Source organism: Zingiber officinale, chromosome 8B, assembly GCF_018446385.1.
Source record: "Zingiber officinale cultivar Zhangliang chromosome 8B, Zo_v1.1, whole genome shotgun sequence".
Lineage (NCBI taxonomy): Eukaryota > Viridiplantae > Streptophyta > Magnoliopsida > Zingiberales > Zingiberaceae > Zingiber > Zingiber officinale.
This window is the reverse complement of record NC_056001.1, coordinates 34737209-34752360: the sequence shown is the minus strand read 5'-3', so window position 1 is coordinate 34752360 and position 15152 is coordinate 34737209. Positions and strand designations below refer to the sequence as shown.

Below are 15152 nucleotides of genomic sequence, written 5' to 3'. Positions count from 1 at the left end.
GTGGAAATAAAATTTTGAAAAATGATTAATCAAGTTGGGTAACGTCAAACCTAGGGTGACCAGTAAAATTTCTTACAAATTTATCATAACTAGAATTTGAATCGTGAATATCTAGGCGACAATTTAAATATTATGTAATTGCACCATAGCCGGGGTCGAAAATAAAATTTTGAGACACATGGGAAAGCGGAGAGAGTTGCGTTTTGTATTAGTGATTTTTGGGTAATTTGCTGTTATAAGAAACTCAAAAGTCATTTTTGCTAGAAAAAAAAACAAAGAAGAAAAGATTATTTAATTAACTCCAAGAAATAAAATCATCAAATAAATAATTATGACGTGCTCCCCGGCCCATGCCCCTCTGCCTGCCCTAACGCCACGTCTACGACTCGCCATGTCTCCGGCCATCCGCCGCCTCCCGTCCGCCCCCTCTCGCTGAACATCCGCCGCCAGCACCGCCACCAGCACCTTCAACCGAGGTTTGGATCCTCCTCTCTTCCTTCTTTCTGCTGCCCTTCTTCCTCTCCTTCCTCTCCCTAGGAGCTGCAGTCGGCAGTCGCCACTCTGCTTTTTCCCCCTTCCTTCCAATCTGCCTCTCCCTATTTCTCTTCTTACTCCCTCTTTGGCCCCGTGACCTACCTGACTGCCTCACTTTTTTTTTTCTCTCTTTCTTTAGCTAGCTACTACCTTCAATTTTGCAGTATCAATTGCCTACTCTGCTAGATTTTTTTTTTTTTTCAAAATGCTACAAAATTTCCAAATTTTTGATTGACTCTGGTAGATGTACATATAAGAAAGACGCTTACATTTTTATAGGTAGAGCACAACCACTTTTCGTGTTTAACCAAACAACACATCAACGCTGATTGTGGAGTTCAAAATTAATCTTAACAGTATAGTTGTTTATTTCAGTTATTCCAGCACTTGCTAATTGTTAGATCTCTTTGTCTGTGAAAGAATGTTGGAGACATTAAACTATATCATCATCGAAGACAATCCTTTTTGCGCCGATCATCCTACTAATTAGTAGCAACTCAGTGAATCCCGTAATTATGTTATGTATTTAGATGTTTAAATGACTTGAATATGATTGCTCATATTTTTTGGGCAATGTGAATTTTTAGACAGTTTCTGCTATTGTGTGAAGCTTACTATGATATTATTATGAAGATTTTCCATTATTTTGTTGTAAAAAAATAGATTGTTCTGAAAAGGTTTAGTCTCACTTTATTGATGTTTTACATGTCGAACATTTAAGATATAAATTATAAAATTTGAATAGTACAAATAAATCTAGTGCTTGAACAAGGAGATATCCTTTGAGATTGGTATCACTCAACTATTGAAAGTTTGCGCTGCTAGGCATGTGAGTTTTAAAATTTTGTAACTGCTAGATTGTCAGTATGTGATGTCTATGTATTAATTTTGTGTTACTAATGTGAAAAACTATCATAACAACAACAACAACAACCAAGCCTTATCCTAATAAGTGGGATCGGCTATGTGGATCCTTTTACGCCATTGGGCTCTATCCCCTACCATAAAATTATCAACATCCATATTGAGAATAAATTAGCTATGTGGATCTTTTTTTTTAAGTCGACCACACCTAGTGGGATAAGACTTGGTTGCTATTATTGTTGTAGTAGTTAAATTCTCATTTTTTTTCCTTTATAATTATCAAAATAATGCATATTAAACCTTGGGCTTTCTTTTTATTTAATAATGAAACCTCAAATTCTGAGAACTAGACACAATTTTGTGTTGTAAAATTATTATATCATCTTTCATGCTTTTGCTTATGTAGTTCACTTCCTCAGCTCTATTGTGCTCTCCTGCGGACCCTCAAATGACAATTCCATCATTAATAGATCTCCATGGATCTCATCCTATAGACCCTTGGATGTCTACGTCATCCTTCTCCGATCTCCATGAACCTCGAGCCATCGAGCCATCGAGCCATCAACTGCCTTGATTATGTTGGTTTCACTTCTTCACGCGGTGGATCCTGCACAACTTAACACACATATTAGATGTAGCAATCTTTAATTTAAACCTTTGTACAATTCATTAAAACACTTAATTGCATCAATATAGAAGGGGATGAAAACTCCAACGATCTCCCTTTTTTACAACACATTTAAGTTAGGGGTATAAAGACAACATATAGGAAAGTTTTTTTTAAAAAAAATATGATTAAACTCCCTCTTCACTTAAGCTCCACTTGAGTTAGGAATTTAGAAAAAAAATATACTATTTCGAGAATTAACCCCTTATATTTTTCTTCCTTTGTCATTCATCAAAGGAATGTACAAAAAAACAATCGAAAATATTCATTACACATGATTAATATTTCAATTTAACCCTAAACCACGAATGTGAAAACAAGGTTAGATTGCTATTCATAAAGTACTATTGCCTGAAAGGCGTTATTCAGTCGACAAAATTACTAAATCAGTCAATTGAGGCACAAAAGGTTGGTTCTGTGCCACACTTCGAAAAATGCATAGAAAATTCTAAATTTTTCTAGTTACAAGGTAGTAATACGATTTTTCCTTCTTTAACTCCTTGTGGCCTAAACCAGTTTTGCTGAAATTTACTATTTAATTATTGATTATCATGTTTAAGGATTGTGAACTAATGGTAAATTTTTCTAATGCTACTTTAAAGAGTCAATTTACCTTTTCAACCAATTATTTTCTAATTTTAATCCTTAAATCCTAATATAATGCAATTTCTCACAAGGAACAATAACACTTATTTTTTCTGCTAACATAGAAATTTTCTTTTTCTTTTTACGTTTCTTGAGTGATCGATTCAAGGAATTTACTAAATTAGCTTAGTTTCGTAGGTGAAAGAATTTACCTCATTGTGCCAGTTGAATCATAATGGTTTGCTTTCCCTTAATTTGATGCCTCATTGCCTTCTTTGGATGAGGAAGGTATGCTATCGTCAAACGCCATAAATGAGAAATTTTCTTTTTCTTTTTACGTTTCTTGAGTGATCGATTCAAGGAATTTACTAAATTAGCTTAGTTTCGTAGGTGAAAGAATTTACCTCATTGTGCCAGTTGAATCATAATGGTTTGCTTTCCCTTAATTTGATGCCTCATTGCCTTCTTTGGATGAGGAAGGTATGCTATCGTCAAACGCCATAAATGTTTTGTTGGCTGTGTAGGTGTCTCCTGCTTTGTCTTCGGATGCGGATGTGTTGATATAATTCACCAAGCATGTTGTGCTATTGACTTCAACATCTTCCGATGAAGAGCTTGATTCATTCCATGTGCCCTTCAAATTTTCTTTTAGGATGTTTCTTCTTTGACCTCTTTGATGTGGTTGCCTCCTTTTCTTCTTCTTTTCCCTCTCCTTCGCCCTCCTTATGGCATTTGTAGCAATAAACTATTTTCCTGCCGTCTTACTTTGCTTCAAGTACTCCTTTATGTCGTTCCTGGTCAATTTCATTTTATTTTTGAATTTTACTCTTTACCTTACCATACATCATTTGTCATCATTCCTCCTCTGCAATGAACTCCTCAGAATCTGAGGATGGTGCTCTGTCATTTTTCTCTTTTTCTTTACCTACCAATGCCAGGTTTTGATGAGTGTATGCTTGTTCCTTTTTAGCATCGGGTCTGGAAGTATTTAATTTTAATTCTAAAAATAACTCATCTAAAATATTACATTCATCTCTTGAGCTATGTATTAGCTCTTTATCATTTAGCTTCAACACTATGTCTTCAGTAGGGCATTTAGTGTGATTCAGATGAGGTACCTATTCAATATTTACTCGCTAATACTTGTTGAGTCATGAACAATTTGTTTATATCTTATGTACATATTGACGATTTGTTCTCCCTTCAGCATGTGAACGAATTGAGTTTTTTTGTAGTAGGTCTCTCCATGCAAGCTTCACCTCCGATGATCCTTCATGTATGGCTATGACCTTGTTCCATAGGTCTTTGGCGGGCTTGTATTTTCCAATTTTGTTCATCTCCTACTCCTACTCAGATAATACTTGTTCCAACTCCAAGTTCACATTCATGTTGGTCACCACCTCCTTTTGTTACTTTGTCAACCTAGAAGGAGATAGCAAATTATTATTTCCATCAATAGGAAAATCATACTGCAATAAATCTGTCTTGGAATATGTAGGAAAATCATACTGCAATAAATCTGTCTTGCAATTATTTTTGTCAACCTTCTTTTATGGATATCTCTATATCCATGTCGACTATGTAGGAGAGAGCCATTTTCTTTTCCATGAGTTGAAGTTGCCCTCCAGCCTTGGAATAAATCTGTCTCTTACCATTGCTTCGTCTGTCATTACTCCTTTGAATGTGATGAGGCTATGATACCACGTGTTGGATTGAATGAACGATGTGGTAGAGAGGGTGAATACCACTTTCCTGCAATGTTAGAATTCTGAAAGAATACAAGAAATAAAATGCAAACCAGAATGCATTGTGATTTAACATAGTTTAGCAGCCCTAGGCTTATAATCAATTTTGTAGCTTCTCGAACTCTTTTTATAGCCTCCTCCTTAAATTCAAACTTATCTTATCGTTATGCTGATGTGACATCTATAAGTTGATTGATCTGTCATATTTTATCCCAGTCCTGTCATTGCTCCTTTCATCTTCAATTGCATTTGAATAGGTCGCTATAACATCAATCAGATGATTAGTATTGAGCCAAATGCTTAGTTGATTAGAAAGGATTATGTTCTCAGCCAAATAGAACCTCAGTTTACTGTGCAATCAACTGACAAACATTTTGTTCGTTTGCCAAATGGTTTGAGTTATCAGTAACCAAAATGACCAATCAGTTGATTGCTACATCCATAACACGACCAACTACCAGTCAACTGTCCAAACCATAAACTTCGTTATTGAATTTCTCAACCATCAATTGACTATTCTATAGGCATCAGTCGATTGGTCAAACCACAAGCCACAGAACACTTGAGGTGTGGTTTTCTTAGCCACCAATCGACTAATCCCCAACACTAGTCAACCCAGACTTCGACAACATTTACGGTCGAGTTTGCCTAAGTTGTCATCTATCCTTGTCCTTTATATATAGGTCATTACTCACATCTCTCATGGAGAGTATCTAAACCTTGAGGTTTTCTTCCATCAAGCTACTCGTGTGTTGAGCCCTTGGCTTATCATGCCTTCTCTTACATAGTTCACCTCCTCGGCTTTACCATGTTCTATGCTCCTTGTCCCATTGTCCCTTGGATGGCATTGTCATCCTTCTTTAATCATCACAGACCTTGGTCTGTGGTCCCTTATGATAGGACTCTCGTCCCTTTTTGTGTTGTAAGTAGCAAAAGGATTTTGATAAGATTGACAAAGGGGTTAAGTTAGATTTGTGGTTTGTCTAACTTGTGTGTTAAGTTGTGTAGTATATATTATGTATACATGTTGACTTGGCATAGGTTGTGATGACCCAAGGGCTGTGAGATCAGAGAAGGACAGTGCATCAAAGGTCGCTGGATGAGGAATATTGGAGTGTGGCAAGCCGAGAAGGTGAACTACACGAAAGATGCCATGGGTAGGAGTCGTGGGTTCATTGCATTCAAAGGACATGAGAATGTGAGATGTGAGTGGAGTGAACTATATACAAGGGATGAAAGGTAGACAACAACTTAGGCGGAATCGACCTTAGAACTGGTCAAAGTCAAGGGGCATAGTCGATTGGTGTTGGGATCTAGTCAACTCCCCGTGTGAGTAAGGGGTTTGTGGTTTGACCCAATCGGCCAATAAGTGGTTATTAGTCAACTCATGGTTCAACACCTAATCTAGTTAGAGTAGTTGACTAATGGGTAAGGATCGGTTCAAACTTTGTTAAAGTGAAGTTTTCAGGGATTAAAATCTTGAATGACTAACATCTATCATGCCCTTATGGATTGGTTAATTTACAAATCTAATAATATTTTGAGGACTGACATAACTAAAACTAGAGAAGGCCAAGGTTTGTCCCCATGGGACGGATAGATGGTCATTGCATGGGGGTGTTGCCACCAAGAGGTCTGGAAGTCAATTCCGGGAAGCGAAATGCTTGCCAGGTTCCTGCCCTCCCCCATGTAATGGTCACTATTCAAAAACAAAGTCACCCGTAATTTACCTCTTTATAAATGACTGTGAAACCGGTTGTGTGGCCGGTAGTGTGGGGGCATCTGGGGTCAACGTATGACCTTTTGCTAAAAGAAGGCCAAGGAGCTCTAATCCATCATTATATGATGTGTTAGAACTACAGCAGCAGGAAGGTTGAGTGTGGCAAAATATCAGTTATGAGTTTATTATTACTAAATGTAATACTTATACATGTATGACTATCTATTTGTACTCTATATTACAAAGAACAATGTCGCTATTTAACCCAAATTGTATATTTGATTTGATAATTATTCAGAATTGGATTCAAGTTTGGATTTAAACTCGGTTTTATAGGTCTTAAGTTTGTCTTGTATTGACAGCATCAAGGTTTCTACTTCCTAGTATTGGCAATATACCATATGGGCAAAACTTGTTATTTTTTCCCTATCAGCTGGTTCAATTTTCATTTCATCGGTGTAATGATATGTGTTGCCTATGTCAACTAACAAAGCTAACTACTTATTTCTACTACCATGACTTTTGTTGTCTTCTTGTGATTTACTAGGAGAGACTTGCCAAAAGAAGATATTACAAGAGCATGCAAAATTCTTTGTGGATTCTAGAGCTTCTTGAAGAATTCTGATTTGGGGGCTTGAGCTTGAGGATGTGAGACTGATGATATTTTGTACAGAAGGTTGATGGGAATATTGACTATGGCGTTGAAGGATGAAGGTAGCAGTGGGGATAGGCAATCTTCCCAGATTCAGAATTTGTCGAGGCAAGGGTCACTTTATAATATGACCCTCAATGAAGTTCAGAACCACTTAGGGGAGCCCCTTCATAGCATGAACCTAGATGAACTACTGAAGAGTGTTTTTGCAGCAGAGACTAATCAGTTAAATGGTGTGGACCATGAAAATCCCATAGACCAACATGCCTCTAGCTCTGGAATCCACCGTCAAGGAAGCATTACCATGTCACAAGGGTTGTGTAAAAAGACAGTGGATGAAGTTTGGCGGGACATTCAAGTTGGGCCAACTAAAGGTGATGAGGTAAAGAAATCAGGCCATGAGAGGCAAACAACACTTGGTGAAATGACACTGGAGGATTTTCTTTTGAAGGCTGGGGTGGTTACTGAGAACATTATGAAAGAGGGTAATGATTTTATTGGAAATTTGGATCGTGTAGAAAATCCAGATCTAACATCTAGGACACATGGTTTTACACATGGAGCTAGTTGGTTACCACAGTTTAATCAGATCCCAGCTATGAATAATCAAATGCAGGGACAGCAAAGCTTGCTGGGGGCTTATATGTCTGCCCGTCCACCTCCACAACCAATAGTTGCTGGTTCTGCACCTATGTTTGACACTGTTTTCCCTGAGGGTCAGATGAATATATCATCACCAACAATTGGTGGATATTCTGATTCTCAGACACCTGGAAGAAAACGCAGAGCTTCAGAGGACATAGTAGACAAATTGTCTGAGAGGAGACAGAAAAGGATGATCAAGAACCGTGAGTCTGCTGCACGATCAAGAGCTAGGAAACAGGTTTTTTAACAGCACAATAATAATTATAACCATGCATTTGTTTTTTAAACCAACAGTTCGTTTGCTATTTTATGAGTTCTCTGGGAGGCTATTTCTTTCATTGGAAAGGTTGCATTCTAACCTTTAATTTATTATATTTTAGGCATACACCAATGAATTAGAAAACAAGGTTTCTCGCTTGGAAGAAGAGAATGAGAGGCTGAAGAAACAGAAGGTAGACTATTGCCTTCTCTATGATTATTTTATCTGAGTGAATTTTCTTTCTGCAATCATTTTATTTATTCTATATCTGCCTTTGAATCCAGGCATGCCAACGTTGAAATTATTTTTATTCATTTTCATGTTACTGGTGTACTTATTTGGATGATTCTTTGTAGAGTGCTTTAAATGAAAATCGTTGTTTTAGAATTTTTCTATTATTCCACTAAATAAAATTTGGCCGGCCCCACCTAATAGGATAAGACTTGGTTGTTGTTGTCTACTTAAAAATTGAGGTGGTTGCGAAACTATCAGTTCCTGTGAAATCACTTCCCTCTCAAGTTCTGTTTTTTCATGTTATTTTGAAGATTTATTTTTTCATGTTAACCACAAAACATCTGCAAAGTTCTGAAATGCTACAACTTTACAACATGCCTAAAGGTATTATCGTAAAGCTTAGCATATCATTGGCATTAAGACATTATTTTAAGATTACTCTATCAGTGTTAAGAACGTTCTTAAAAGCATGCAAAAACATAGTTGACATTTCTGTGAAAAACGACACTTACAAATTAGATTTGCATAGTCATTGTTTTTTTCGTTGTTACTTGACAAGCACAACTAACATTGTCACTTGTTTTCATACTTTAGATTATGTAAAAACTATTCATATTTATGGATTTTGTGCTTGAAAAACCATATTTTCACCTCAAAAGTTTTTCTTTAGATATTTCCTGTTTATAATCTTAAATATTTGATTAGACTGTCTACAAATTCTAATATTGGTTGGAGCATAAGTACATTTATTATTTACTTTTGTCCAATTATCCACTAATAGAACCAAAGAGCTCAGTCTTGGTGTACCTTTTCTTTAACTCTTGTTTCAATTACACCAACTGGTGCAGGTGCAGCTGAGTTTTTCATGTCTTATTAACAAACAGGTCTTAAATATACAACCAACATTGGAACTCCATTTGATTATCTAGCAGCCACTCATGCATTAGTATTGCTTTTACATGTTTCTAGGTTAACCTTTGTTTTGCTGCCTGTTTAAATTCAATGAAATATCACCATAAAATATAGCTCAAGTACATTATTCGCATTTGAAATTCATTTTATTTAGCGTTGATGGCATGGTAAGATGAATATTTGGTTGTTTGACTTGCATTGTGGCTTGTGATGTTAGGTTTTTGCTTATGTTCATAAGATCCACCATATGCCAGCTAATTCAGGTTTTATTAGGTGGATATTAATGTTAAGCATTATCAGTAGCCAAATAAAGAAACAAAAGTCCCAAACGATGAGGTGGATATAATACCTTAACGCATTTTTTTATCCTATTGGTCCTATCTTCTTTGGCTAATCGTATTAATAAAATATTAATTCAGCAACCTTACTGTTATGCATGTTGTAGAGTTGCATTGAAATGTCAAACAAGCCACCTGTTCTTCCATTAATTAAGTAATATAATATGGTAATTTATAGGGTATTAGAGACATTCCGTTAGTACTGGTTATGCTAGTCATCTTATTATTGATGCATGTAAAATTCTCGATGAAAAAGCAAATGCATATTACGTATCATCCATAATCTCATGAACACGCATGAAACTTTTATATAGCATGATGATCAACTTCGTGAGTTTCATGCATTTCACACTTGCAATCTAGTTGCATCCTTATTCTCTACAATATTTATGCATCTGCCATTTCTTTTTGGCTGTGATACATAGACATCGATTAGTGGGAAGCATTCTCTTCTTGGATTCAACTTGTCATGGCCGTGCTCTTTTGCAATTTGATTGCAGCTCAATAAACTGACTTAAATCCTTGCTTACTTCCATTTCCTCCAATCGTTGCAGGAGTTGGACCAGATTCTTATGGCTTTACCAGTACCCGAACCAAGGTATCAACTTCGACGGACGAGTTCTGCACCTCTCTAATAATTTCAAATATATATCCTTCGTAGCTCAGGGTGTTGTAATCAATCTTTCAATGGAGACATAATAGTTAGTCGACTTTTAAGTTATGGAGAGCAACAGCCATGAATAGTGGTTGCTGCCCCTTTATGAGCCCTGGTTTTGGGGAATCAATATTGTAGCAGTTGCTTTGTAAATTGGATGAGTTAAAGGGGATGTCCAAATACACAACACTCAAAATGTGTTAAGAGGTAAATGGCATTAGAAAGTAGATGGTTAGCTACAAATGATTTACTGGCTAGTTGGAAGGAAGTTCAGTTGCAATTGGTGCTCTTAAATTGCAGACAAACTAGCCTGTTGATTTGACATGGTTCTTGTAATAAAAAGAGTAAAAATTAAAAGGGCCTTCTAAATAATATAAATTCTTAAAAGTTTTTTCTAAAAAAAAATTAAAAGAACAATCCATCATATGTTTTATTTTGAGATTATTCTTATTTTAATGTTGTTGTAATAATTAGGATTAGCTGTTATAACATGTAATAATTTTCCTGTAGCTATTACAATATTATTTCTTACCTTTAGTGTTATTGTAGATGTAAAGATGTGATAGTGCTCGCGCTCACCATTGATCCTATGATGAGATGAATGGAAGTAAATTAAATATTGATGACCTTAAGTGGAAGGGTTATTTGTTGTAATCGCAATTTGAACTTTTGTCTATTGATATAAATCTATCATTTGAGTACCAACTCAAGTTAGGTACGTCCTGGGAGCTTTTTAGTGTTATTATAGCACGACTGTATGTTATAATCTATAATAGTTATTATGTAATTGCCACACTATGTAACTATTAATACAATATTATTGTAATATAAATAGCTATTATATAGTTGTCTCATTGCTATACAATATTATTGTAATATTAATAGCTATTATGTAGTTGTACTCATTATAGCTGCTATAATTATTTTAAAATTTTAAAGTGATTTTGATAAATTTAAAATAATTTTGATAAATTAATAAAAAATATTTTAATATAATAATATTTAAAATTTAAATATAATTATAATAACTACGTAATAGTTAAAATTATTTTAAAATAATTGCGACCCACGTTAATAGATTTGGATGAATTTGAAAGAATTTTTATTAAGTTAGTAAGGGGTGTTTTAATAGAATAATATTTCATGTATAATAAGTTTAATTAAAATGTTTTTAACATTGTAATAATTATACATTGACGAACTATTATATGTTGGAGTTCGTAGTAGTTGTTATAATAACATTTAGAATTGATCCTATCCAAAATTTAAGGAGTTGGTGAGTTGACGATGTGGCCCATTAGTTGACTCGGGGAAAACTCCTTGATAGTCCTACAAGCACATAGAATGTCAGTACTGAGTCGGGAAGGGATTTTCGGCGTTCGTTCTCCGACGCTCAAATTAGTTTTCTTGCAAAACATAATAGTGGAAAAACTACAGCTAAAGCGTGTAAAGAAATAAAGTTGCACATACCTCCGCTGTGAAGGAACCCCTCTTTTATAGAGCCATTGTAACTTTTGTGCATGTATCTCAAAGCACAGGTGCGTCTTCCCAAATGTCCTATGAAAGGACAACTCCAGAAAGTATCTTTGACACTTTTCCTTAAGCAAGCTAACCATCTTCTGACAAGATGGCTGGAAGTTTCTAAGGTACACTCCGTCAGCTGGAGCAATCCTGCTGTCAGCGGCATTCACTCCCAAAAGGATGTGATAAGATACTTGCTTAATCCGTACGGAGCCGCACAAGTGATCTGCTCGGTCGTATTATAGCTCGCTCGGGCGTATGTAACCTTCTTGGGCGTATGTAACCTACTCGACCGCATGTAGCCTGCTCATGCGTATGTAGCCCACTCGGCCGTATTGTAGCCCGCTCAGGCGTATGTAGTCCACTCGGCCATGCCCTCCACATCATCCGATCTTCGCGACCTTGACTCTCCTTCAATGGGGTCCCTCGTCATTACCGGATCACAAGTCTCTCCCTCAAGTTTAGTCGAAGGAGGCTGCAAGTCCACTGATTCGCCTTCTTGGGTTTTGGTCTGTTGCTCAGCGGTCAAAGGCCCGGAGTTTGTGGACATGGCTCAACTGCTCCCGACCGCACGGGTACGTGATCCTAGAATTAAATTTGGCCGCTTGGCACAAGAATCTCCGACACTAGGCATGGCTAGCTAGGCTCCCTTATAACATGGTCGCTCGGGCACGTGAGTCTCTGACACTAGGCGTAACTAGCTAGGTACCGCTCGAGCGTGTGAGTCTTTGACACTTAGCGTTGGGGCATGCCCACTTATAACACGGTCGCTCGGCACGTGAGCCTTAAGTTCAAACCTGGCTGCTCGACATAGGAGTCTCTGACACTGGGCGTGGCTAGCTAGGCTCACTTATAACACGACCACTCGGGCACGTGAGTCTTTGACACTTGGCGTGGGGGCATGCCCACTTATAACACATTCACTCAGCACGTGAGCCTTGAGTTCAAACCTAGCCGCTCGATAGAGGAGTCTCCGACATTGGGTGTGGCTAACTAGGCTTACTTATAACACGACCGCTAGGGCGCGTGAGTCTTTGACACTTCACATGGGGGCATGTCCACTTATAACACGATCGTTCGACACATGAGCCTTGAGCTCAAACCTGGTCGCTCGGCACAAGAGTTTCTGACACTAGGCGTGACTAGCTAAGCTCACTTATAACACGGTCGCTCGGGCGCATGAGTCTTTGACACTTGGCATGGGGGCAAGCCCACTTATAACACAACTATTTGGCACGTGAGCCTTGAGTTCAAACCTGATCGCTCGGCACAAGAGTCTCTGACACTGGGCGTGGCTAGCTAGGCTCACTTATAACATGTCGCTCGGGCGCATGAGTCTTTGACACTTGGCATAAGGGCATGCCCACTTATAACACAGTCGCTCGGCACGTGAACCTTGAGTTCAAACCTGGCTGCTTGGCACAAGAGTCTCTGACACTAGGCGTGGCTAGCTAGGCTCACTTATAACACGATCGTTTGGGCACGTGAGTCTTTGACACTTGGCGTGAGGGCATGCCCACTTATAACATGGCCGCTTGGCACGTGAGCCTTGAGTATTTTAGAGATTTCTTTCAAATTCCCTTGCATTCATGCAACGGATATTTTTATAAATTACATGAATTCAATTTCGCACTTACTATCCGACCCGGTAGAGTTGTAGGTGGTTCGCACTCCATGGCCGCTTCAAATTACTCCTGCTTTTGTCTTGCAGACAATGAGAGTATGAGTCGAGCTCTCCTGCTCAGTTAGCCTCAATTCCCATCTCGATTACTATATAACCAAGGAAGCGCCCGCTTCTAGCTCAAAACAAGCACTTGGCCGGATTCAACCTAACTCTGAATTTCTCCAATGTTCAGCATGTTTTCTTTCTACATTTCTGTCGATTTGATGCCAGCACACTCTGTTCATTAGCCTCTGGTAGGTGGCTCCTGTGCTTTTGTGCCAGAACAATATGAGTCTCCAACTGTTGGGCGTGCGACTTTCGTGCCTTGTTGGAGTTGCCATCAATTGGACTCCTCATGATCATCTAATGTCGCCCCGAGCGGCATTCCTTTTATTTTCTTCCTCCTGCGTGGATATGCACAGCCTTTCCGAAGACGCTCGGGCGGATATGTCACCATGCCTTGACTGTGATCGCCTTCAGGATGCCTCGGTATGTGCGCTATCCCGACCGTGCTGTCATCCGCTCGGCAATAGTGTCGGTGCTTGGGTTTTGGAGATCAGAACCGAACGCCCTACTAAGAGGGGCGGTGGTGTGGGGTATTTAATGTTGGATCATGAATTCGCTAGAGGGGGAGGGGTGAATAGCAATTAAAAATTTAGCGAGAGTATGCAGCAGAATAAACACGAAAACAACAATGCTAACACAAATAATTTTTACTTGGTTCGGAGCCTTCGGTGACTCCTACTCCAAGGCCCGCACTCGTTGAGTGCTTTCGTTGGACAATCCACTAGCAATTCGAAAAGCTTATTACAAAAGTAAGGTACAGAAATGCTAGTAAAAATAATACCGACAATAATTTAGAAGAAAGAAAAAACAGTACTTGTCGGAGAGCCTTCGCAGCGTCGCAAGAGCACAACAAAGCAATCAATGGAAGATCTTGTCGTTTTTATTGCTCCAGCCTTCACCCTCCTTATATAGGAGGCTCCGGACGCCCGGATCCCTTCCGGGCGCCTGGAATGTTACGTAGCACGGCCAATCACAAAGCTCCACGTGTCAACGTGCGTTGGAGGATAAAACTTGCCTCCGAGTGCCCGGACCCTTATTTTCCAACAATCTCCTTCCTGCAAGAAAACGTTAATTCGGAGGCAAATGTAAATTATATATCTTGCAAAATAGAGTGTTAGCACAGTTTATAATTAAACAGAATAGTAATTAGATTTCATCTCACCGAGACCGAAATCTAGTCAAGATCTCAACTTAGAGTTCTGAAATTGTTCTAAGTTGGATCGGCGCCTAAGTTCCCTTCCCGGGAACGCGTCCTCACAGTCACTCCCCTCTAGTGACTTACCTCAATTTACTTGCTAGACGTCCGGTCAGCCCATCGACCCATCTGGACTTCGTGTCAGACGTCCGATCAGCACTTCGACTCGTCTGGACTTCGTGCCAGCTATCAGGTCAGCCCATCGACCTAGCTAGACTTCGTGTCAAACGTCAGGTCAGCCCTTCAACCCGTCTAGACTTCGTGTCAGCTATCAGGTCAGCACGTTGACCTAGCTGGATGTCGTGCCAAACGTCAGGTCAGCCCGTCGACCCGTCTGGGCTTCTCCTTCACACTTGGTCAAAGTGTTAAATCAATATGAAACTAACTTAGCCTACTTTATTATTCATCAAAACTTGAGTTAGACCGTTAGTGCTAACCACACCAACATTTAAGCTATAGCAGTCTCTCATATTACGAGTCGCTGTTTTGTGCAACGAGCAGAACCTAACAGTCCACTGCCGAAGCTCTTTGACCTTCTTCCGCTCGGCCTTTACATGTTGCATGGCATGTGCTTGGTGCTCCATATGCTAATACGTCGTACCCGATCAGGGTCCCTTCGGGGCGGATTATGGTGTGCCGCTCGACGCTCCTAAGTAACAGCCGACTTGGCAGTCGCGTCTCTCTTTCGAGCCGCCTGTGCCTCCTCGATGTTGATGAACTTCATTTCTCGTTCGAGCAACTCATCAAGTCCTTTGGGGGCTCTATGACGAGCGAGTAGAAAAATTCGCCCTCCGTGAGTCCCTGAGAGAATGCGCTCCGCGGCACTTCCTGGGTAGCCGCTAGGACCTCCATAGCCACCTGATTGAACCTCTTAATATAGGTCCTGAGCGGCTCCTT

At 39.0% G+C, this 15152-nt stretch overlaps 1 protein-coding gene across 1 annotated transcript; it reads left to right on the top strand.

The window, feature by feature from the left end:
- The first annotated feature begins 319 nt into the window (after nucleotides 1-319).
- LOC122015396 (ABSCISIC ACID-INSENSITIVE 5-like protein 2) lies at nucleotides 320-10022 on the top strand. Its single transcript, XM_042572263.1, has 4 exons — nucleotides 320-476; nucleotides 6663-7650; nucleotides 7793-7864; nucleotides 9710-10022. The coding sequence occupies exons 2-4, from the start codon at nucleotides 6796-6798 to the stop codon at nucleotides 9788-9790; spliced, it is 1008 nt and encodes a 335-aa protein (XP_042428197.1). The 5' UTR covers nucleotides 320-476; nucleotides 6663-6795; the 3' UTR covers nucleotides 9791-10022.
- The last annotated feature ends 5130 nt before the right edge of the window (nucleotides 10023-15152 follow it).